The 26159-nt window shown below is 40.0% G+C and overlaps 2 protein-coding genes across 3 annotated transcripts in view; both read right to left on the bottom strand.

Annotated features, from left to right (window-relative positions):
* The window catches only part of LOC124864576 (histone-lysine N-methyltransferase SETD1A-like), a 31565-nt gene extending 16757 nt beyond the window's left edge, over positions 1-14808 (bottom strand). Inside the window, exons 1-7 of one of the 2 annotated variants that reach the window (XM_047359412.1) lie at positions 14791-14808; positions 12761-12905; positions 12574-12672; positions 10344-10614; positions 10110-10240; positions 6661-6914; positions 4898-6539 (exon numbers count right to left, since the gene is read on the bottom strand). In XM_047359412.1, the coding sequence (XP_047215368.1) occupies positions 4898-6539; positions 6661-6914; positions 10110-10240; positions 10344-10614; positions 12574-12672; positions 12761-12898 (2535 nt within the window). In that variant the 5' untranslated portion in view covers positions 12899-12905; positions 14791-14808. The other variant, XM_047359413.1, reaches the window with a different exon arrangement.
* Positions 14809-17046: 2238 nt separating this feature from the next.
* Positions 17047-25572, bottom strand: LOC124863781 (PAT complex subunit CCDC47). Its single transcript, XM_047358267.1, has 13 exons — positions 25448-25572; positions 23490-23785; positions 23299-23400; positions 22331-22505; positions 20980-21101; positions 20834-20899; positions 20657-20758; positions 20414-20524; positions 20199-20284; positions 20069-20127; positions 19876-19985; positions 17861-18028; positions 17047-17645 (listed from the first exon to the last, which is right to left on the bottom strand). The coding sequence occupies exons 2-13, from the start codon at positions 23775-23777 to the stop codon at positions 17565-17567; spliced, it is 1470 nt and encodes a 489-aa protein (XP_047214223.1). The 5' UTR covers positions 23778-23785; positions 25448-25572; the 3' UTR covers positions 17047-17564.
* Between the last annotated feature and the right edge of the window lie 587 nt (positions 25573-26159).

Genomic DNA, 26159 nt, shown 5'->3' with positions numbered 1-26159 from the left:
TTTATAGACGGGTCCTGAAACCACTCCTGTATTATCTTTGCCGTGTGCTTTGGGTCATTATTGTGTTGAAAAACGAATCATCGCCTTAGTCCAAGCTCCAGAGCACTGTGGCGAAAGTTTTCTCTTTATATTTAGCTGCTGTCATGTTACGCTTTATGTAGACCAGCTTTCCAGTTCCTGCTGGGAAAAAAAGCATCCCACAGCGTAATGCTGCCACCACCATGCTTAAGGGTGATGAGCAGTGGCTTTTTTTCTAGAGACACAACAGAGTTCAGGCCAAACGGGTCTATTTTGATTTCAGGAGCCCACAGAAATTTGTTTTTACTGGTCTGACAGTCTCTAAGATGCTTTCTGGCTAAATTTAAGAGGGCGTCTATGTGCCTTTTATGGCAGAATGGCTTCTTTTATCTCTAGTCAATTCGATTACATATACATTTTTTGCTGAATTATCAAAACAGTAACTAAATAAACTCAAACGGATATAATATGTCGCAACTGGTGGTTACAAAACCAAGTGGTTTGGGAATATGAATCTTATCGTAACATCTACAAGGAAAGTATTTGAAAATTCTTCTTTTTAAAGTTTTATATGCCTTGACTCCTTACAGTGTTTTTGATGCTTATCTAGAATCAACTCGAAATCAAGTAATGGCTTTTTCAGTCATTCTGGTCCAGTTCTCTGGAACTACCCGCCATAAGAACTCAGAGTAGTGTAACACTTTGCTGGCTAGATTTATTTACAATTACATAAAAAAATTATTTGTGAATTTGCTGTCAAGCGGGAGGTAAATTGAAGAGAATTTGTCCATTTGGAAATAATTAACATAAATCCAGTTATTTAGTTTGCAAATTAGCAAAGTTAGGAATAACTGGGCGTAAATCCGACAGCTAGATGACAGAACAGTTCTTCCAAAATGATCCGATAGATATGAAATATGCATCAGCTAAACTTAGTGGTACACATACACTACAATGGCTGCAATAAGATTGAAAGAGGTTTGAGACAAGCTGCCTGGACTTGCACAGAAAGCTCACAAATCCTCATCTTTTCAATATTTTGCTTCCAAGCAGCAAGATTTTCTTGTACTCTTCATAAGTGATTTCAGTAGTAGTTCATATGGGCTTCCTGAAGGTTTTCAAGGTACACAACGCTGCCAGAAGTATCCGCCCACCCATTGAAATAAGTGAAATCAGGTGTTCCAGTCACTTCAATGGTCACAGGTGTACAGGTCCTTCTCAAAATATTAGCATATTGTGATAAAGTTCATTATTTTCCATAATGTCATGATGAAAATTTAACATTCATATATTTTAGATTCATTGCACACTAACTGAAATATTTCAGGTCTTTTATTGTCTTAATACGGATGATTTTGGCATACAGCTCATGAAAACCCAAAATTCCTATCTCACAAAATTAGCATATTTCATCCGACCAATAAAAGAAAAGTGTTTTTAATACAAAAAACGTCAACCTTCAAATAATCATGTACAGTTATGCACTCAATACTTGGTCGGGAATCCTTTTGCAGAAATGACTGCTTCAATGCGGCGTGGCATGGAGGCAATCAGCCTGTGGCACTGCTGAGGTCTTATGGAGGCCCAGGATGCTTCGATAGCGGCCTTTAGCTCATCCAGAGTGTTGGGTCTTGAGTCTCTCAACGTTCTCTTCACAATATCCCACAGATTCTCTATGGGGTTCAGGTCAGGAGAGTTGGCAGGCCAATTGAGCACAGTGATACCATGGTCAGTAAACCATTTACCAGTGCTTTTGGCACTGTGAGCAGGTGCCAGGTCGTGCTGAAAAATGAAATCTTCATCTCCATAAAGCTTTTCAGCAGATGGAAGCATGAAGTGCTCCAAAATCTCCTGATAGCTAGCTGCATTGACCCTGCCCTTGATAAAACACAGTGGACCAACACCAGCAGCTGACACGGCACCCCAGACCATCACTGACTGTGGGTACTTGACACTGGACTTCTGGCATTTCCTTCTCCCCAGTCTTCCTCCAGACTCTGGCACCTTGATTTCTGAATGACATGCAGAATTTGCTTTCATCCAAAAAAAGTACTTTGGACCACTGAGCAACAGTCCAGTGCTGCTTCTCTGTAGCCCAGGACTGGGGAATGTGGCACCTGTAGCCCATTTCCTGCACACGCCTGTGCACGGTGGCTCTGGATGTTTCTACTCCAGACTCAGTCCACTGCTTCCGCAGGTCCCCCAAGGTCTGGAATCGGCCCTTCTCCACAATCTTCCTCAGGGTCCGGTCACCTCTTCTCGATGTGCAGCGTTTTCTGCCACACTTTTTCCTTCCCACAAACTTCCCACTGAGGTGCCTTAATACAGCACTCTGGGAACAGCCTATTCGTTCAGAAATTTCTTTCTGTGTCTTACCCTCTTGCTTGAGGGTGTCAATAGTGGCCTTCTGGACAGCAGTCAGGTCGGCAGTCTTACCCATGATTGGGGTTTTGAGTGATGAACCAGGCTGAGAGTTTTAAAGGTCTCAGGAATCTTTTGCAGGTGTTTAGAGTTAACTCGTTGATTCAGATTATTAGGTTCATAGCTCGTTTAGAGACCCTTTTAATGATATGCTAATTTTGTGAGATAGGAATTTTGGGTTTTCATGAGCTGTATGCCAAAATCATCCGTATTAAGACAATAAAAGACCTGAAATATTTCAGTTAGTGTGCAATGAATCTAAAATATATGAATGTTAAATTTTCATCATGACATTATGGAAAATAATGAACTTTATCACAATATGCTAATATTTTGAGAAGGACCAGTATAAAATCAAGCATCCAGGCATGCAGACTGTTTCCACAAACATTTGTGTAAGAATGGACCGCTCTCAGGAGCTCAGTAAATTCCAGAGCGGACGCCACCTCTGCAATAAGTCCAGTCGTGAAATTTCCTCGCTCCTAAATATTCCAACGACAACCATCAGTGGTGTTATAAGGGTGTGAAAGGGATTGGGAACAACAGCAACTCCGCCACTGACGGAGCGGGAGCAGCAGATGCTGACGCGCATGATGTGCCGAGTTCACCGATATTCTGTGGAGTGAATCGCTACAGACCTCCAAACGTCATGTGGCCTAGTGCGTAAAGAGCTTCATGGAATGGGTTTGCATGGCTGAGCAGCTGCATACATGCCATACATCACCAGGCGTGATGCAAAGCCCTGGATGGAGTGGTGTAAAGCACATCGCCACTGAACTCTAGAGCAGCGGAGACACATTCTCTGGAGTGATGAATTGCGCTTCTTCATCTGGCAATTGAGTCTGAGTGTGGCGGTTGCCAGGAGAACAGTACCTGCCTGACTGTATCGTGCAAAGTGTAAAGTTTGGTGGAGGAATTATGTTGTGGGGTTGTTTTTTAAGAGCTCAGCCTGGTCCCTTAGTTGAAAGGAACTCTGAATGCTTCACCATACTAAAAGATTTCAGACAAATCAATGTTCCCAACTTTGTGGGAACAGTTTGGGTATGTCCCCTTCCTCTTCCAACACGAGCAAGGTCCATAAAGACATGAATGAGAGAGTTTGGTGTGGATGAGCTTTAATGGCGTGCACAGAGTCCTGACCTAAACCCAGCAGAACACCTTAGAATGAATTAAAGCGGAGACTGAAAGCCAGGCCTTCTCATCCAACATCAGTCTATGACCTCACAAATATGCTTCTGGAAAAATGGTCAAAACTTCCCATGAACATGCTCCTTAACCTTGAGGACAACATTTCCAGAAGAAGCTGTTTTAGCTACAAAAGATGGACCAACATCCCACTGAATCCCGTGGATTAAGATGGGATGTCACCCAAGTTAATATGACAGTTAAGGCGGGTGAGCAGATACTTTTGGCAACATGTTGCATCTATGTTGACTTTTCTGCCCACCAATTTTCTGTCAGTAGCTGAACATATTTAAAGAGATATGTTATATTTTAAGCCACTGAACCTAACAATAAATAACACAAACATAAAAGGGTTCTAAACTTCCAGGGTGAACTGGTTTTATATTGGCACGTTACAGACGACGTAGCAAATAATGGACGTAATGCCAGATCTTTAGATACTTTGTTTCTATGAGCCCATCAAACATGTTCTCGTCTTTAGTTGAATCTATGAAAAATACCAAAGGAAAACATAAAATAATATTTTAATAATATTATAATTAGAATATTTTAGCACCAGCAAGGTGGGTGATGCGTGAACAATTATTATCTAGAAACCCGGCATACTGTAGATGGCCAGCTGGAGGATGCTGCATCTCAAGTATTTGTTGCAGTTTGTCACTTTTTCCCTAAAAGTATCACTGTCAGACACTTAATCTGCTCTAGAAATGTATTTTTATTTTAGGTCTGACAAGTTTTTTGACCTTCACATGTTCAGTTTGCTCCCTTTTAACGACACACAGGCTGATGTACAAGAACTGGACAAAAAACGAATGAAAAATTGTTAAAGATCCAAAAACCCTTGAAGAACTATTGATCAAAATCCCTTCAAAAAGACTGCAGAGTGATGCAACTTATAAAGTTTTAAATTTCTGCACAGTACCATACCTTATATTGATAGCGTAAAAAATGTTCTAATGATGAATAGAAATCAAAGTAACAGTTTTGTTCCATATCCTCTCTGTGAAGTTGTTATCTACATTTAGGTCTACTGGTAAATATTACGCTAATAAGAGGCAATGCTGTATGAATATAAGTATTGTCCCTTTACCAGTAATTTTGACATATTAGTATTTAAAGGATTTGAAGGCAGATCAGGCCGTACTCAGATAAAATACTTGAGGCCTACGAAATCTTCTAAACAAAATCTGAACTACTACAGACAAGATAAATTTAATTTCAAAACTTGTTAGTTATCTTAGTGCAAGTGATGATGTCCAGCGTATTGTCGTACCTGACTCTGCCCATTAAAAGGTGGTGTGTGGGCTCCTGTCCAGATCCCTGCATCAGCAGAAGCAGCCTGAGAAGACTCTTGCTGCAAAGCCTCAGTCCTTGTGATGTTAACCTGGGATGGGGGTTCCTCTGGAGGTAAGATGTGGGGAGAACAAGTGGACGAGGGTTGTGTGCCTGTTGTAGGTACAGTTGGACTCTTCCTTCCTTCTCCTCCTTTTCCCCGTTTTCTACCTCTGTGACCATCTCTGTCTCTTTCCCCCTTCTTCCTATGGTCCTTCTCCCCATTGTCCCCCACGTGCTCCTGATCCCTTGAAGCTTGACTTCCTCGCTCTCTACCTCTGCCCCTGTGCTTCTCCTCTTTCCTGTCTTCCTCATCTTCCTCATCAGAAGCAAGGAAAGAAAATTTAGCCTTTTGTTCTTTTAGGAGCATTTCAATACGCGAGTCCAGACTGCTGCTGTGGTAGACAAACGGTACACTTTCATTTGTAGAATCTGGCTCTGGAGAGGAATCCCGATGAGGAGGTGGTGGGGAGCTGGAGGACGAGGAAAGATGGTGAGGAAGGGAAGCAGAGGAAGGAGAGTTAGAGGAAGATGCAATTGTAGGTTGGGACGGAGAAGAAGGTGGGGGTGTCTTGGGCGGGGCAGGTGGTGTGGTGGGACGGCGTTTGGGTTTTGTCCATTGATCTTCGCGGGCAGGACTATCCTGGTTAAAATCCAGTGTTCCAAGTGTCTCAGCAACAGCTGCTGCAATAACAGAGGCTGGGGGGAGCGGTGGTGGTGGAGGAGGAGGTGGAGGCAAAGCACTGAGATGATCAGCATGGAAGTCTTTATCAGCACCAGCTGAGGGCAGAGATCCTCTCTCTGCAAGACTTGTACCCGCTGAACGGGAAGAAGCATCTAGTCCCTGAGGAGGAGTCGGGGCAGGCTCTTTGGAGGAGGAGTATGCAGAGTAAGATGACGGAGGAGGAGACATGCTGTTAGAGGACGAGCGGTAAGAGTTGGAATTGTGTCTGGGGTCAGAGCTATTGGAGTAGTCACTATCTCTGTCTCGATCTCTATCCCGGTCATGGCTGCTTCTTCTACGACTGCCATGGTGGTTGTGAGAATGGTGATGGTTGCGGTGTCTCTGGTGGCTGTGGTCACCTGACCGGGAGCCCAGACTGTCTCGCCGGTACCCCCTGTCGTCCCTGCGATCTGAATGGTGGTGGGAGTGATGGGAATGGTATTTTGAGGAAGAGTTCGAATCTTGCTGGTGATGGTAAGATGACCTTCTGGAACCAACACCCCCAGCCCCATACCTCCCCCCTGATTCTCGATCACGGTCCCTGTCTGACGGTGGAGGCTGATCATACTGGTTGCAAATAGGTGGGGGAGGCATCGAGGAGTGATGTGCCATGTGTGACCCGGGTCCTCCAAGACTCGGGTAAGGGGGATAGCCAGGTGGCTCACTGGGACGGTATGATGTGGTTGGGGGGTACGAAGGACGACCTCGGTGGTACAGTGATGGATCCTGCTCATCAGGGTAACGAGATACTTTGTAACCTCCAACAGAAGATGAGACTGCAGAAGATGAAGATGACGATGGTAACATGTCCTGGGGAGGGTAGCCGCTGCTCAAAGAGCCTGTGTTGTAGTTAGGATGCCTGCAACACAGAGATTAAATCAGATCAAATAGGATTCTGTTTTTATTGACACAAATAACCAAGAGACTATAGATCAGAAGAGATATTCATGATAAATTTCAAAACTAAATATAAACAACACCTGCTGCTGGAGTAGCCTGAGTCTTGAGAAAATGGAGTCCCAGATCTGGAGCTGTAAGGTGTTCCTCCGCCCCCCTGAGATGAAGCAGAGGAGCCTGGGGTGTATGGGCCAGGTAAAGAAGAAGGAGGTGTGTCAATACGCTGATCGCCAAAACCGGTATCAACAGAACATGGTGTCCCGCTTCCCGAGGTGAGAGCTTGGACTCCTGCTGCCAAAACGGCAAGCTCAGTGGAAAACTTACGGCGGATTTCCGACTGCAATGGAGAAAGACAACGGTATTAAAAAATTTAACACTAAGATAGTAAAAATGTTGCCACATAATTTCTAGTTTTTCTATACATACTTTCATACTCTACAGGTCCTTCTCAAAATATTAGCATATTGTGATAAAGTTCATTATTTTCCATAAAGTCATGATGAAAATTTAACATTCATATATTTTAGATTCATTGCACACTAACTGAAATATTTCAGGTCTTTTATTGTCTTAATACGGATGATTTTGGCATACAGCTCATGAAAACCCAAAATTCCTATCTCACAAAATTAGCATATTTCATCCGACCAATAAAATAAAAGTGTTTTTAATACAAAAAACGTCAACCTTCAAATAATCATGTGCAGTTATGCACTCAATACTTGGTCGGGAATCCTTTGGCAGAAATGACTGCTTCAATGCGGCGTGGCATGGAGGCAATCAGCCTGTGGCACTGCTGAGGTCTTATGGAGGCCCAGGATGCTTCGATAGCGGCCTTTAGCTCATCCAGAGTGTTGGGTCTTGAGTCTCTCAACGTTCTCTTCACAATATCCCACAGATTCTCTATGGGGTTCAGGTCAGGAGAGTTGGCAGGCCAATTGAGCACAGTGATACCATGGTCAGTAAACCATTTACCAGTGGTTTTGGCACTGTGAGCAGGTGCCAGGTCGTGCTGAAAAATGAAATCTTCATCTCCATAAAGCTTTTCAGCAGATGGAAGCATGAAGTGCTCCAAAATCTCCTGATAGCTAGCTGCATTGACCCTGCCCTTGATAAAACACAGTGGACCAACACCAGCAGCTGACACGGCACCCCAGACCATCACTGACTGTGGGTACTTGACACTGGACTTCTGGCATTTTGGCATTTCCTTCTCCCCAGTCTTCCTCCAGACTCTGGCACCTTGATTTCTGAATGACATGCAGAATTTGCTTTCATCCGAAAAAAGTACTTTGGACCACTGAGCAACAGTCCAGTGCTGCTTCTCTGTAGCCCAGGTCTGGGGAATGCGGCACCTGTAGCCCATTTCCTGCACACGCCTGTGCACGGTGGCTCTGGATGTTTCTACTCCAGACTCAGTCCACTGCTTCCGCAGGTCCCCCAAGGTCTGGAATCGGCCCTTCTCCACAATCTTCCTCAGGGTCCGGTCACCTCTTCTCGTTGTGCAGCGTTTTCTGCCACACTTTTTCCTTCCCACAGACTTCCCACTGAGGTGCCTTGATACAGCACTCTGGGAACAGCCTATTCGTACAGAAATGTCTTTCTGTGTCTTACCCTCTTGCTTGAGGGTGTCAATAGTGGCCTTCTGGACAGCAGTCAGGTCGGCAGTCTTACCCATGATTGGGGTTTTGAGTGATGAACCAGGCTGGGAGTTTTAAAGGTCTCAGGAATCTTTTGCAGGTGTTTAGAGTTAACTCGTTGATTCAGATGATTAGGTTCATAGCTCGTTTAGAGACCCTTTTAATGATATGCTAATTTTGTGAGATAGGAATTTTGGGTTTTCATGAGCTGTATGCCAAAATCATCCGTATTAAGACAATAAAAGACCTGAAATATTTCAGTTAGTGTGCAATGAATCTAAAATATATGAATGTTAAATTTTCATCATGACATTATGGAAAATAATGAACTTTATCACAATATGCTAATATTTTGAGAAGGACCAGTATATGCCCCTAAAGTCCAACTTGAAGCAGGTAGCAGTCCTAAGCTACTCTTTCTGCTAGTTCAGAGAAAGGCTATGACGTAGGGCTGCTCTTTTATGGGGAAAAAGGCCCATCCCAGTTGTTTAGGCCAATATCAGAATCCTGATAACTAAATTTCAGACAGAAACTCCATGTGTTTCACTTTGAGAACAAAATAGCTGAATACTTCCAAAGTCGGATGCGTCGAAATAATTTTATTAATAATCATCATTTGTCAATAACGCTGTTTTTGTGATCCGTCTTTTCCAGAACTGCACAATATGTCAAATGCCAACCTCCATCTTACTATAAATATATGCAATATCACAATCACAAAGGACTAATTGGATGTAACATTTGCCTTCTTAAAAATAAACAATATTTAAACTAGAAGATTTTAGGTGCCATGCAATAAAACTGTGATTTCAATCATTAATTGGGGCACTTGGAAGGACTTAACATGGTTCGTTATGCCCACACTTCATGTTCATCGTAGTGATAAAGATCATAAAGCTAAAGAGGTGGGGGCATTGTGAAGATGGAAATTAAAAAAATAGTGAGGAAAATGTGGGTTAAATCAATCTCAATTGACATTCCCATCACAATATTCAAAAATATCACAAACTGCATGTTTTCTTGATAGCGTGTGGTCCAAATCAGATCTCACAAACAGTGTAGCCCTCTGTGTCTAAAACCCCTGTCCATCCACTGTAGATGCACCCACAGCTTCTGATTAATTATAATCAATTTTGCTGAAACGTTTGAATAAAGCATGTCGTATTACAAAAATTAACGGTTTGGAGTTATTGTAGTTATAATGTTCCATTAAACAGATTTGAAGTTCAATAACTTACTGACACTGAATGACACCAAAAAAAAAGAAATCAACTAATAGGCATTCTTTGCATTTTGAATTATTATTCCAAATATAATATTTGAATGTATGCCGTTCATGACTCATTGTTGAGCTGGACAACTTTATTCTCAACCTTAGACTTCAAGTATCGCAGTTCAAAGAGACTGAATGTCTCCTCCCCACGTCAAACCTCAGTCTCATTTTCATGCCAGTTTACTAGTAAGAAAATGCCATTTCATATCACTTATTATTATGTTTGCTAAGACAATTAGAATTTATACATTTCACAGCCAATAGTCTTATAAACACAGCTGAACATGAACATTGTAAACCAGCTCCAACCCATGTTTTGAAAAACACAAAATGGAAACAAAACAGGGCTTGATACTACAATGACAAATTATTTTCAAAAAATATATTTTCTACATTTAGATTTGTCTTATTGGTCCCAGTATTTTGCACTGGCATCTACTGGCAAAAACAGCTGTTGGTTTAGGTTATTTCTGTTCTTGAAACAACCAGACCAGCATTATAACTGCTAATAATTTTTATCTGCGATAGTAATGGAACAGCTTTGATTCAACAGGAGTAACAGAACAATAATAAGCAGACAACATAAATACCGAATTCCCGACTAACTGAAAAGTCATACCGTGTCAGGCTGCGGATGTGCTGGATTCTGAGACTGAACACTGTCCGTTAAAGCCTTCCCTCCAAGCGGCACCGTCTGAGGAGTGTAGGACCCATTTACTATCAGGTCATAGTACTTCTGCCTCTGTTGACCTGCAAAAATGCAGAAACATAAATGCATTACTAAATATATCAATGTCTGACTACTTAGAGCAACTTTACAAAAGAGACCTCAAAGGAAGCGTTTTCAGCTTACCTTTTATATCCAGCTGAGCATGAATGATGTTACCCATGACAGAGGTGTTGTGCAAATGCTTGACTGTGTCCTTAGCGCCTCTTGTGCTGGTGAACAACACCCTGGCCAGACCCAAGTGCTTCCTGGTCTTGGGATGAAACAGGATTTCCATCTCCTCCACTTCACCAAACTTGGAACACATTTCTGCCAAGAAAGGCTCCTTGATGTTGTCATTGAGCCTGGCAAAGCTCACCTCTTTAAGGGGTATGGGGCCCACGTAGAACTCATCGAGCTGTGGGAAAAATGACAAGGTCAAAGAAAAAGCGGTGCTATTCCAAGAAAGCTGGGTGACTCCGTTTGATATGAGGAAATCACAAACACGGAACAGCTGAAGTGCAGAAAGACATCTGTTTTACAAAGGCAATGCAAATTAATGAGTGAAAAAGCTTTTAGCTAACTAAGCTTTAAGTATGACAGCTTTAACAACAACCATGGTTTGTAACTCTCCATTAACCTTCTGGATTATAAAGTCATACCACTAATTATCAAAAACACTGAATTCATGCATAATAAACAAACAATAACATGGCATTTATACAACACCATTGACATAAAAAATATATTCTTAAAATGCAGTTATGTACCACATCCTATTACCGTATTTTCCGCACTATAAGGCGCACCGGATTATAAGGCGCACCTTCAATGAATGGCCTATTTTAGAACTTTTTTCATATATAAGGCGCACCGGATTATAAGGCGCATAGAATAGAAGCTACTGCAGTCAAACGTTTGACTGGGGTTGCGTTATGCATCCACTAGATGGAGCTGTGCTAAAGAGAATGTCAACAAAACAGTCAGATAAGTCAGTCAGTCAAACTTTATTAATACACTACAAACCAGCGTTCTGATAACTCCATTCACTCTCATGGTAAGGTCTCCTCTACATAGAATTATATTGAATAGAGCCAATAGTTAGGAATGCATTGGAGTCTATGAAGTTAAAGTTGAAATCAAACGTTAGTTAAAACGTGAAAGGGAACGTTTCCCTGATTCAGTAAACACGTAAAAGAAACAGTTTGATGCACTAAATCAAACGTTAGTACTGTTAACCTTTCCTGTTTCTGTCCCCTGACTGTAGTCTGATGACACAGGGGAGACGCTTTCTCCAGGGCCGAAGTTACTAGTTTCCTCGGGGTTAACTCCCTCACTCATACGTTGCTGAGTTGAACATGAAGAAACAGCATCAAAACACTGAGTTGTTGACGAGAATCGGGGTTCTTTTTAATGACTTTGCAGCACGTAAAAACACAGGGCTTACAGACTCATACACCGCTGCTCCGGTCGCCGTCTCTACCCACCCCACACACACAATAATACCGACGTCACTCCTTCACTCTTGATTCTCAGCTACGGCAGCACACAGCGCCACCTCTGTCCGGAGGAGTAATGTCAACATCTTCCATACACACACACGAAACATACACCCCACACACTGAGCTTCTAATCACATATAGTTCAGGCAATTCCTGCAACAGTACATTCAAACCTTATACACACACAAGTGGTGTTGGACTAGGAGTAAGCACAGTACAGGTGTTTACCGCTATTACTTCGACGACGCCCCTGACTACGGTAGCCGTAATGCTGCAAGCGGTGCGGCTTTGTAGTTTACCAGTCGTACTGAAACATTTTGACAGAGCGCCGTGTACAACCAGTATGGATCAACCAATTAACCAATTGATCCATATATAAGGCGCTCCGGATTACAAGGCGCACTGTCATTTTTTGAGAACATTAATGGTTTTTAAGTGCGCCTTATAGTGCGGAAAATACAATATTTCCTAATGGCTGAAGAAGTAGGCAGAAAACAAACGTAGTTCTCTTGAATCTTGTAAACTTCTTTGGGGGTGCCACTGTGCATAACACAGACTTCTATATTCTTGCTTCTATTTTTTTAGCCTACATCATTTCACTGCTGTTGCTAAGAAGCAAACATTCAAATGTAAATTTAATTATTTATCTAAACATTTATTTTTCCAGCAACGGAATGTCTTAATTATTTTATGCATTTTCTCTCACCTTTGAAATGAACAGATTAGCGTGTATTGAAGTAAAACTCGATTTAAAGTAACATTATGACACATCTTCCTCTGAACTGTTACAGCTCCAAACTACTGTGATTATATTACAGTTTTAAAAAATTGATTCTGCCGGAGCTACAGAACAAAGGCAGGGCAGCGGAACCCACCTTGAACTTTGGCACTGGTAGGGACAGCTCAGTATATCTAGACCACAATCTCCGGGGTCTAGGGTCCCAGAGTTCTCCCACAGGGGGGAAACCAGAGTCCTAAACAAAAATAACGAACAAAAGCGAGACGTTAAAAAAAAAAAAACAGATGTGCATTATAAAGGGAATACACTCCAATTAGGCTTACTGGAACACTGAAATGCACTCCATCATATCTGTAAACCTTCTGGGTAACCCGCCGAATGGCTGGGTCCTGGACGAGTTTGTAGCTTTTCCACTGCAAACTGACTGCTTTTTGTGTTTCGGTCCCACTGTCTGGATCCATCCTATAACTGACGGAAAAAGGGAAAACATTATGAGAATCAGCTGTGGCAGAGATTATACTAATTTAATTAGGCAAACTTCCACAATTTTCCAAGTCATAGATTAAAGAATTTTTTCATTTCCTGGTCATTTTAATTAATAAATACATTTATACAAAATATACAGTCAGCCTTTTGTTATGTATGCTCCAAACACAATAATAAAAACCACATAAGATTGTGGGGATGAACACTGCTTAAAGAATTACCTTTGTTGCAGAATTTATAGCTTTAATGAAGAGAATTTTAATTTCAAAAGTTTATATTTTTGACCAAAAATCTCCTAATTTGTGTCAATTTTCAGCTATTTCTTATCAAGTAACATCTGTTTATGAAACCTCTATGTATGAGTGTGCATGAGTCTATTGCTTCCTTAGACTTGAGCAACTCAAAAAACAACATAACTATGACCGATACATTAAACTCAAAGGTTGAAACGGTAGATTAAGAAAAAGATCACATGATGGTAACTGTGTCCATTTTTTTTAAACAAAGTAAGAATAGAAAAAATCTATGTGGATTGAAATAACATATTTTTAGAAGTCCTAAAAGTTACTTACTAGTAAGTGGGACAGATAACGTTTTAAAAGACAATTACTTCTCCATATTATATTGTTTAATACTTCTCCAGACTTTGAGCAAATTAAAATCAAATTCCGTAGTTTGAGGCTTTGGAAACACCCTTTCTCACATGGTTCAAGTGTCTCAGTGCAACACAGGGCTAATTTTGTTATCTTACATTTCTATTAAGAGCAAAATAAATAAAAAAAACACTGTATGTTTTAACGCAAGGCAAAACTGCAACAGACAGGTTACACACCAAGTTAGATTGTTTATGCTTTTAGAAATTGGGAGTATGGATTGTAGTCCTCAAAAGTACGAAAATTTATTTGCTGTTTCACATTTTTCAAGTCGGTCTAAGAACCCCAAACGCACCAAAACAACCTGAACGAACCAGAGGCTAAATGAATAAAGGCTGATGTGAAAAGCTGCAGTAATTACAGATTAATAACTATTGCTTGCAAACGTACGATCATCTGCGTCACAACATTTAGCCAGAGATCAACGTTTGTGACTTTTGGGTCCTAAGCATAAATTTTGAAACATATAAAATGTTTAGGCGTCACTATCAACTTATTGTCGGCTTCGGTTAAGCTGCTGTCAAAACAATGATCACCGGTACGTCACTGATCAGATACTTTAGCTAGAAGCCTGCTGTTAGCAGAGGCTAAAATGTTTCCACAAAATGCAAATAATTGCGCCAGCAAAAGTCGGAGAAGAATAAATGTTCGGCACATGTGTCCGCGTTACAAAAACGCTCATTAAAACCAAAAATATACGTTGCCGTTCAGTCCAACAGCGTAAAACAAAGTGAAAATTGAGTGGTCTTCTAGCTTTAGCTTGTGCAAACTGACGCTACCGATGGCTAATGCTAACTAGCAACATCAAGTTAACAGTTTAAACTTTGAACTCGAAGACGTCCATACACACGTATCGGTTTTTACAATGTGGCAATCGTATAATCCGCATCTTATCCAAACTTCAATGAACTGGTTTGCCCTTGGTTTAGCCCCCCACCTCTTGGAGACCCGCTCATTCGGGAGTAGCAATCCGCCGCCGCTACAGTGTAGGCAGCTGCAGCAAGGCCCGCGAGACCAACAAGAAAAACACTGGGTCACAAACAGAGAGAAGAAACCTCCCAACCAGCGTTAAAGCACATCTAACGAACTAAAACAATACCGCTACCATTCCGGTAATCAGTCGAGACACCAACGACCATCTACGAGCGCCAACGCCATTGTTTTCTATTTTAAAATCCAGATATTGTTGAGAGAGCGGCCATCGCGTAACCAACCTGAACGCCTCGCCTGCTCCCCATCAATGTATGCTAATGCAGCCTTTGGTTACTCACCAGCTCTTTCCTCTATATAGAAACACAAAACTAACAACAAATACACAGATTGCTAAAACACAGATCAACATTTTAAATTAAATTAAATAATTAAACATGTGTTAGAAACAAACACCTCTCTCATCAGCTGTATATCTGTAGTGTTCAATTATGCACGAATCTGCTCGTATCATTTCAAGTCTTGAAAAGTGACTAAATCGCCCCCTACAGGCGTAACGGTGAAACAACCGCATAATCACACATTAAGAAGTGAAGCAAAAACTATGATCTGAAGGATTTTCTTTCTCTTTTTTTTAAAACTAATTTTAATGGATTAATATAAAAAGTAAGAGGCATTTTATTGCAGTATTAATTCAAAGCATTTCACGTAAACAGTACATTTTACAAGCTGAATTAGAGTTTTAAATTTGTATATAAATTTAATGCAACGTTATAACAATGCAAATATATAGGGGGAGTTAAATTGAAATTGAGATTTGATGCAACCTATCTGCATTCTTGGACGACTCTTTCCTGACTATTATTTGATCATTTACAGAATCTGATAGTTCTGTAGAATCACTGGATTTTAAATTTAACCTGACCATGCTGGATACTGCTGTAACTGACTTGTATTGTGGACTAGATGTAATGGATTTGATTTTGTTGTAAAGTGCATTGAGATTAGTTTTTCAGACATTCTATAACTACCTCAAACTTCACAGATGCAAGTGGTGATCACATGTTTTAAATAACAGGCACCCATGGTACAAGTGAGGTAGTCAAAAAAAACCATGACAAAAATCTCAGTGTGGATTTTCTATTTAAAAATCTGGCATCTTCATGAGGTTGTCCACTAATCCAAGGCCTGGATCTGTTAGATGGTTGTTCTTATACTCTCAGGATGCAGGTTTACAGTGAGGTGTCGTATCAATGTGATTTGCTGGTTTCCTTAGATAATGTTTTACTGATTGTTGCAGTTTAAGCTCATTTTATAGGCCTGTATTGAATGGAATTACACTGCTTAAATAGAGTGATTATGAAGGGGCCCTGTTTATCTTAAATGCTGTGGGCTGATTATTTTAGTGACACACATATAATAACTAGGTTAAAATTGGCTGTAGCCATTTGATATTCCCTGAAACAATTTTCTTAATATGAATACATTTTACTGGGGGAACAAAAATTAGTGACCATGAATCAACCACGAAGACATCAAATACGATTAATTGCACTGCTGGACAAGTTTTAAATATCCTAAGCGTTTAAAAGAGGATTTGTCATGTGAGCCTTTTGCGTTCTGTATTTAAGTATTTGGTGGCGTTAGTTTCTCTACTACAACTTTAAAGGCAATTCAGTTCACTACAACTAAGCTAGGATATTAAGGGTTTTAGTGAATGTGATTTTCTTGTATTAAATGGAGACATTTCTTGGTTCCCCTCTAAATATATGTAAAGGTTTAAATAATCATTTATTGCAGTAGCATAATCTCACATGGAAAAAAGTAGAAAAATGTTAAAAAATAGAACACCTAAAAATTCATGTAAAATAAATGCAACTGAGCTATTTTTTTTTACAATTTATCCTTTACTTTTTTAGGTTGATCAGAGTTTATAGGATCAAGAACAACCAAGATGACCCAAATTTATCTTGGCAACACCCACAGAGGTCACACAGTCAGAATTGTAAGAAAAGTACAAATAAATCTCCATACTCCTTGTTGTACTATAGGAAATAGTGGCATATTGGGGCTTCCAAGTCTCCAACAACTGTTCAGACCATCTGCGTGTCAATCTACCATCTGAGGGTCCAGACCTAAAACCTGTAGAAAAGATGTGGGTTGAGCTGAAGACAAGAACACAAGACAAAGGACTCTGAATGATGCAGAGATTGTGCAAATAGGAACGATCAAAGTCTGCATCTGTAGAAAGTAAAGGACGAACTGCATTAAGATGGTTACCAAAAATGTTTTTCCATTGTTTTTAAATGAGCAGTGAATTACAATTTGCACTGTAATGTACTGTATCCATTTCAGCATGATCAGAAACAACCACACTGATATTTAATCTACTTTAGAGATTCCTGCATACAAGTTAAATTTAGCAGGAGTCCTTCCTCTTTCTGGTGCCTGATATAAACTCTGGTTTGGATTATTATTCTATTCGCATTTTATTTTTACAGAAAACTAAGAAAATTGACAAAATAACAGAAGCAAAACAATTAATATTAAAGACTTCAGTGCATTTATTGTTTGCTCAGATAACCATTAGAAACAGCCTGACAGAAACCTATTCCACATATATATTAAACATTTCCTTGACATTGTCATTTAAAGATTACAATAATGCTAATATATTCCCAATGACATCACAGCAATGGTTTCAGTTCTTAAAAAACGTGGCACAATACCACCAAATAGTGTCCTCCTTACCAGCGACTTAAGTTTAAAAACAATCATTAAGCTTTATGTTTTTCAGGCAAACAGTTGATAAATGTAAAAAAAAAAAAAAAAAAAGGAAAACCTGACTTAATGGTGAATGATGATGAGTTTACCCAGTTTTTAGGTTTCAAACACATCAAATGGAGCAGCAGGTGATACAAACAGCTAAGCCTGACACAACCAGAGAGGCAGGAAGTCTGTTGGGAGATTTCTGGCAACCACCGAGCTGAAGCAGAAGAAAACTGAGTAGAGCACTGATTTCAACATGTGCTTGAATGTTTTTTCTCCTGGTGATATTTCACATGGCTTTCACTTTGATCTGCTTCATCTTCATCTGCTTCTTCTCAATCTTCTTCTGCTCACGCCGCTGTGCTGCTTCCTGAATAAAGAAATGGGAGGAAAGAAAAGAATAATCGTCAATCATTATTACTACGGTTATGTTTTGTATAACACGTGAAGCTAATTCAGCTCATCATAAAAACTGGAAAAGAGGGGGAAAAGCTTGAATTATTACATCCAAAAAAGAAACAAAACATCTGCATGAAATTTTTTAAAGTCCACATTTAAAACTGAAACTTGAGGAAGGTTTCAGACCTCCAGACGACGTTGTCTCTCAGGATCCTCTTCATTCATGATCCTCTCCTTCTCAGCCCTCTTCTTCTCCTCTCTGCGTGTCTGGGCTGCTTCCTGACGCTGAGCGTGGGTCTGCTTCAAGAAGTTCTCCTCCACACGAGCCCGGTTTCTGTCTGCTTTTTGCTTGCCCTAAAAGTACAAGGATGCTTTGAAAACAAATTTCTCCTAAAGATATCAAAGTAAAGACTTATTTGTTAAGTGGTTTTATCTAGACGTTTTCATAGGTCTTTAAGGTATACTTGCAGTGGTTTTTTCTTCACAACTTTATTAATCTCCGCTAAAATGATGGATATCAACTTCTGGCTCAAACTCTCAATGTTTGTGACCCGTTCTTTTCTTATTAGTGCTTGGTGTTGATCAGTCAGTTAGTTGGCTGTTATCTCAGCACCTGCTTTTTGAGAACTAACCACAGCTTTTTTTTTATAGCTTTAACATCGGTTTCCTCCCCACAGGTCCTAAATTTCAGTTTTCAAATTTCTGGACCACCTTTTCTTTATCATTTTACCCTTGTGACACAGTGGTCCATCAGGCTGGAAACCACGAATATCACTACCTGGTTGTTCTTTTATTGTTGGGAGAAGTTGTTCTTGGAGGATGTTTTCATCCGTGTTAATTGTGTTGACTAAAGAGGTGGTCATCATAAAAACTGTTTTTTTCCCTGAACTGATAATGAGATAAAAACCTAATAACTTCTATAGGATGTCAAACTCTGACCAAAACAACTGATATTTTTGCTAGCTAATAAAAATGAGACAAACATATTGGAGGGAGATCAAATACAAATGAATCAAATTTTCATTTGTATTTCAATGAAGATTCCAGTTTTTGAGATGATTTACTACTTAGTAAATCGTAGTATATGACCATCTTTATTTACTAAGTAGGATTTTTAAAAACTTTATCAATAAGGAAACCCAAAGACGTTTCAAATAATAAACGTTCATCCGTGTCAGTGTAATAAAAATATCATTTTTATTCACCTCCATATTAGAAGAATTTCTATTAAAAGATCAAATATACCTTAAATGGCATTACTTTATGATTTATAACTTAATTGACTTGATTTATCTTAAATTCCGTCAAATAAATTAAGATTTGATACATCCGACTAAACGGTGACTAAAACTAAATTACATTTTCGTCAAAAGACCGTCACTAACTAAATTAAAATGTGCTATGAAAACGACAGTGGTTTTCACTCAGGGCAGTGATAATGGACAGAATTAGCAGGAAGCCCGCTGCCTTGGGTCCGCAGCGACACCCCACATGAACTAGATCAGCATGTTTTACTGTTGGCGCCACACTGTTACCGTGGTAGCTCTCACATTTCCTTCTCTGGGCAAACGATGTTCCAGCCGTCCCAAACAATCAGACAGTGGATTCACCAGAGAAAATAATTTTGTACCAATCCTTTGCTACCCAATGCTTGTCCTTCCTCCAGGATTTTAGCCTGCCCTCGAGTCTTTGAGAGCATTCTTGTAACACAAATGTATTTTACCATGCAGTGCTGCAGATGAACTCAAACTCACCTGCTGCGAATACATGGACCGCTCTGTACTGGTAGAAACATGATTTTATTCAAGACATGACATCCTAATGCTTCTTTGCTGCGACTGAACCTCTCATCTTGATGTTTCTGACAGTGCAGACAATTTTTCTTTCAGCTGAAACATTTTTGGTGGCCTTTTTATTGCACTTGAGGCCATATCCTTGAATCTTTGGCTGCATTTTTTCCATTAACCCCTTCTAACATGAAAAGAGGATGATTTCAAGCAAACCTGATCCTCCCACACAGCGAGTCTGCTAATTAGATTAACAGCGATTTTGGTTGGACTCTTTGACAATAAAGCTCTTTGTAGTTAAATAAAATGCACCAGTTTGAATTGCACAAAAAACTAAATCTGTGTTACTGACAAAACTTGTTATCATGACTGCAGCGGTGAGGCTTTTTAATGTCTGCATTGCATTACACTCACCTCTCTGTTCAGCCGGAGCTTTTTGACTTTATCGATGCTGTAGATCACCATGTTCGTGAGAGGAAGCAGGGAGTCCATGTCTTTGGGAGATGTATTGCCATAGCCAGGCACTACAGAGCAGAACACTGATTAAAACTAAGGATACGATTTGGTATAATGTGTTTGAAAGACAACAGGATGGAAAAAAACTCACCATTAAATGTAAACAGTAGCGTTTTCTTGGTCTCAGGCAACTTTAACGGCTGACCCTCCCTGAAAAACACAAAAACATGAGTCTCACAATAACAAAATGTCACAGAAACAAAGAATGACTAAATACTCACTCTTGCATAATTTTTGGACCAGAAAACTGATCCGAGAAATGGATCGACTCGATCTTGTCAGCATGGTTGGTAATGTAGTGTACCATCTAAAAAAAAAAAATACAAGAAGCAAGCCCAAAAAGTAAAACTTTAATTATAGAGTTGTGTTCATACTGCTGCAGATTGACAGTGATTGTGTTTGTTTATAGGGTTGGAACATAAGCAGGATGCTGCACCTTGTTATCCATCACACCATCTGTGACTTCACCCATCTCACTCAGGATTGCCATAGAGTCTGGAAGCCCATATTTTGCTCCCGACTTTGGCTTGTCGTTGCAGAACTCACTCTGTTAAAAAAAAAAAGCAAAAATCCTGTCAATTTAAAAGTCAAAAAGCACCAAACGTTGAGTTGATAGTAGCTCATCTCTGTATGGAGGCAACAGAAATCTTTTTTGCAAAAACGTATGGAAGATAGTCACCAAGTCCTGCATCTCCTTCTGCAGCCGAGCCATGGCCTTCTTGGAACCCACAGCAAAGACGAAAGTGTCCATGTCCTCATCATTAAGAGTCACTTTGATTTGCTACAGGCAAAAACACGGGCACCATTACTAAACCGCTGCTCAGAGGAAGTAACGCGCTGCAGTATAAATGCATACCACTTGGTCACTGGCAGGCCTCATCATCCTGGTCACAGTGTTCAGAAGGTCCTGCCTCTTCAAGAACTGCAACAACCAGCAGTAGGTTTAGAAACCACTAACAATGAAAGATTTCAATGCAACAACATGCAACAGAGAGACGATACCTTGAGTTGAATCAGCATGCCTTCACAGCACACACGCCCAGAGCACCACAGGTTATAGATGTGTTCGTTCTCCTGGTTCAGCTTCCCAGTGCTCACAGGTTCTTTACTGGTGCCATCATCACCTAGCATACAGATTTTTGGCAATGAAACAACATCTACCTAATGCCTGCAGGGATTTGCAAAACTATCCAGGTCCATTGAAACTGCAGATTTTGTCAACCACAAACCTTGATGTCATTTATTGGGATTTTATGCAACAGACCAACACAAAGTAGCACATAATTGGGAAGTGGAAGGAAAATTATATTTAGTTTCTAAAATAAAGAAAGAAATGTAAGTGTTGTGTGTATTTGTATACAGCCCCACAGAGTTGATACTTTGCAGAACCATCTTTTACAGCGGTTACAGCTGCAAGTCTCTGGGGGTAAGTCTCTATCAGGTTTGCACAAAGACACTGAATTGTTTGCACTCAGTCAGTCTGGATAGAGACTGAATCCACCTCAGTCCCAAGTGTTTCTGGTTTGCCCTGTACATAGCTCCATCAATCATCTTAACAACAGTGACATGCTTCCCTGTCCCTCCTGGAGAAAAGCATCCCCACAGCATGATGCTGTTGCTACCATGTTTCAGACTGGGGAGGTGGTGTCAGGTTATTTTTTAGTTTTCCACAAAAACTAGAATTCTGGTCTTATCTGAACAGAGCACCTTATTCCACATGTGTGCTGTGTGTATTATATGAACTATAGCAAAACTGATTTCTTATGGCTTTCCTGTAACAATGGTTTTTCTTCAAGGCACACATCCATAAAGGCAACATTTATATAGTGAAGTTACTCTCAATCCTGGTCCTCAGGACCCACTGCTTACATGTTTTAGGTGTTCCCTGCAGTTACATACCTAGCTCAAATGATTGTACTACGTCCTCAAGGTGTCATGAAGTGCCGCAGAAGCCTGTTAATCATCCATTCCTTTAAGTCAGGAGAATGACAGCAAGAAAACACCTAAAACACGTAGGACAGTGGGACCTGAGGAGAATGTTAATGCAAACTGTTGTCTGCTAAGGAGTTTTGACTAATCAAGTGACATCATTTGATTGAACTGGATTTTATTTAGGAGTATCAGAATAACGCGCTAAATAAAAATGCACATCATCAGATTTTTATGTGTAATAAAGTTTGAAAACCCATGTATAATTTCCCTTCCCCATCACTACTAAGCACCCCTTTCTCTTACGTAAAACTAAAAACAAATATGACAAAAATAAGTACAAGTTCAAGGGGTATTAATAGTTTTGTAAGGAACTGTACACCAATAGGTGCTAATGATTCAACAAGGAAATGGAAAGACTCACCCACGAGTGCAAAGTTACTCTCTAGAAGTTCTCTATGGGAGTTAAACCAGGCCTGAGCAAGCCGGCTGTTCTTGTTCTTGCCTATGATGTAGTTCATGATGTAGGACAGTAACCCTGTCACCATCAGGATCTCCATGTAGTAACTTTCCCAGCTGTTCTGAAGATGTGCAGGGACCTGTAGACACATGTATCATACTGTAGCTCAGCATCTCCTAAAGGTCTCACCGTTGGACCATCAGAATAACAGATGACAGTTTTTATTCCTCTGCTCAACGTTCCATTGCTGTAGCTCAGCAAACTCAGATTATATTAGCCTATAAGTTAAATTTGAATGTGTATTATTTGTCCAAGGAATCGTTGCCATGATTTTTCTACTTACTCCTCAACAACAATCCTATTCTGTGCTGAATCAGGGCAGAGAAAACAGCAGCTAGAACGTGTCTCTAATTTTCAATGAGCTTCAATCACTAAATAGTTTGAAATAATTGAGGCCCTGACCACACGGAGACAAAAACGGTAACGTGTCAAAAATGATTAAAAAAAAATAAAAATGTGTCCACATGAGTGCATGCAGCCACTGAAAATGCTGTAGTATGCATGCCGGGCCCGTTGGTGGCACTGTGACACTGCAACATAAACAGTGGACATAAACACCGGGAAAAATCAGTGTTTTGCATTTACTCACGGAAACCTGAAACCGGTCATTTCAAGGCACTGACACACCTGAGCTTGTCTCTGTGTGAACAGGACCTGAAACTCATTTAGGAAACTAAATTTACCCCAACAGCAAAACAATCTAAAAGTCTTCAGCTTTCGTATTCATTCATTGTATGTAAGCTCCCACTGCTGCTGTAGAGAAAGAAACTAAACACACACATTGTTAAATATAACGTAAAGCACACAGCATGCCCTTGGCAGCATATGACACACCTCAATTATTTCCCCAGAACTTCTAAAACCTGTTTTACCGTGTGGATTATGAGGGGGTCCTTCATGGAGTGGCTCGTCTTCTCCATGTCTCCAATTCCCTCAAACTCCTCCTGGTCATATTTGCTGTACATATCTTGATCCTAGGAAGAAATTATAATAATATACTCAGATGGTATCAATCATAGAAATACCCTTTAAATGTTAAGCAATACAGAGTGAGGTAATGTACTTGAGTCTCGGAGTCCTCAAAACCATCTTGACCATCTTCTAGCTCCACAGTGGCTTCATCTTCGTCCTCTTCAGGCTGCGATGAAGGTGATGAGACACGTGGCGGCGGGGCTGTCTCTGTCTCAGCGGTTAAATCGTCATTCGTGTCCTCAAACTCAGCAAAGTCGTTGTCATCGAAGTCCGCCAGGTCCTCCCCGTCGTCAAAGTCGTCATTGTAACGTCCTCTTGAGGCAGGAAGGGCCAGGAGGAGCAGGAGTGTGGGTACCAGGAGGAGATACGCACTTCGCATGTTGCAATCTGAATCAAGTAAGAACACAATAAGGTTTGAAAAAACGGCCAATAGAATAGGAGAAATGTACACACCCAGCTGAAGGACCATTCATACAGCGACTTTTACCTATAAAAGCATAAAAAACATCTCGTCCTAAACCAGTCTTAGACAAATGAGACTTTGAAAAAATAAGGCGTGTAATTTATAAAACCAAAGTCGCCAGAAACAGTGTGAAAGGTCCTGTACCGCTTTAATTTTAATTAAAAGGAGACGTTACAGAAACTCTCAGCTGAAATGTACTGAAGTGGTCGTTACAACATCATGAAAAATGTTGGTAACAGCATCATGCTCTGGGTCAATTTACCTCATAAGCAACAGTTTCTTTTTCCCCCAAGGTGGATGACATTACGAACGGCTCTAAATAGCAGTCAGTTGAGGTCCAAAACCTTCAGCTGTTTCCAAGAAAGCTAAAAATGAAGATGGATTTCATTTCTTAGCCTCACAGTGACTCCAAACTTACACCCAAATCAAAAAGGGATAAGTTCATGAGAGGAAAATAAAAGTTTTGGGATGGCCCAGCCAGGGTCAGAACCAAATCTGACTGAAGAAAGCTGTAGAACAGGGATTTCCTCACAACCTGATAGATCTGGAGAACTTTTGTAAGGTGGAGTGGGTAAAAATGACCACGTCAAGATGTGAGAGGCTGGTACAAGTTCAGCCAAATAAGACTGAACGCTGAAACTGAATCAAAAGATGACGTTTTAGTTTAGTGTGCACAACTATGAAACCAGATTATTACAGCTTATTTTTCAGTTGAATTGTACAGGATGTAATTCACAAAAGGTAGGGAAAGTAATTTATTGTGGCCTCCATTTTTTTTTTTTTTTTTATCTCAAAACTCTGAAACCTTACCAGGTGTTTCGAGACAATCTGTTGTATTTTTTTTTTTATCAAGCAGCGATCATTTTTACTACCAAATAACTGAAGAAGAAACTATAGCGTACAACAGTGGTGCATGATCATATTATAAAGGCATATGTGAGCACGACAGAATAAATGACTGTAAAAGTCTGAAGTTATTAAATGTGTTTCCTGGAGCTACTGACTCACCATTCCGCTTAGCGGGACAGGGACTTCATTTATGAAGCCACCAGTAAAAATTACTTTTTCGCTCCATGTAACACATCCTCAAGTGGAAAACATCCCTAATGACTGAAGCTCATTTAACAACAATTACTAAGGAGGGAAATCTGTTCTCATGCTGGTTCGGAAATGTTTTGTGTGTCGCCAAGAAGACAACTTTCAAATCAATGCGAATTGAAAAAAGATCATATTCAAGAGTTAAGGACGGACTCCTTCGGACATACTTACAGTTAGTGTAACAGTTTGCGGCTAAATCTGTAACCGCAGCATTTAGCTTGTTTACACGTTAAAGTGGTTAACTGTTTAGCTTTTTAAAACTAGTGGCGTTCTAGTTTAAAATGTGTAACTGGCTAATGACAGTGAACCAGACCCATCCCCCTACTCTCACTAATTCTCACTCACTGTTAGCACATTTACCTTTAGCATGCTAACAGTGGTTAACTGTCAAACAACCGAAGATCTGAGCAGAAATCTGCCCATTTTCTCCTTAACACGGCAGGAAAAAACAGCCCTCTTAATGCTAAATGTGTGAACAAGCATCTTACCTGGTTACTAACTGTGTCAATAAACCTAAAGCTGGTTATGAATAAGAAATCGGAACTGTCCTTGACGTGATGTTAAATCTGAAGCTGGAAACTTCCTGCAGACGCAGGAAAAACCCTTTCAAAATAAAACCATTGCATTGAGGTACAAATTTTATAGGAGTTAGGCACCTTTTTACTATGTATAATTACTTAAAACAGCCATTTTCTTTCAATATAAACCATTTTTATCTAATGTAGTTTTGTATTTCTATGATAGGATGCTGTTACGTTTAACTTGACAAAAGCAACATGCAGGTCGGCCAGTAGAGGGAAATAATAAAATGTATTGCCAAGTATTTATCGTTCTTTTTAAAAAACGGACTAATGCCATGTTCAGTCCAGGCTGCCTTCATGTCCTAATATGTTAATCTCTACTTTCCTGTTCTTCATTTAATTTACTGTATTCTGACTCAGCAGTAGTCAAATATCATAACTTCGTTGACTCGCTGCAACTTACTGATGTATGCCTCCGTTTTTAAGATAAATAATTAAATCAGTGTAGAGAAATAAATATTAAGAACACATATATAATTTGTGAATTTAATAAAAGGTTTAAAAAAGTTAGAGTAAAACATAAAACACAATTTCATTTTTATAAATATAATAATGAATCCTGTCAAGAACATAGAGTATATTGTTTAATTCAACACTCATTTTGTTATATTTTTTATAT

This window comes from Girardinichthys multiradiatus, chromosome Y (genome assembly GCF_021462225.1).
Source record: "Girardinichthys multiradiatus isolate DD_20200921_A chromosome Y, DD_fGirMul_XY1, whole genome shotgun sequence".
Taxonomy (NCBI): domain Eukaryota; kingdom Metazoa; phylum Chordata; class Actinopteri; order Cyprinodontiformes; family Goodeidae; genus Girardinichthys; species Girardinichthys multiradiatus.
This window is presented reverse-complemented; position numbering and strand designations above follow the sequence as displayed.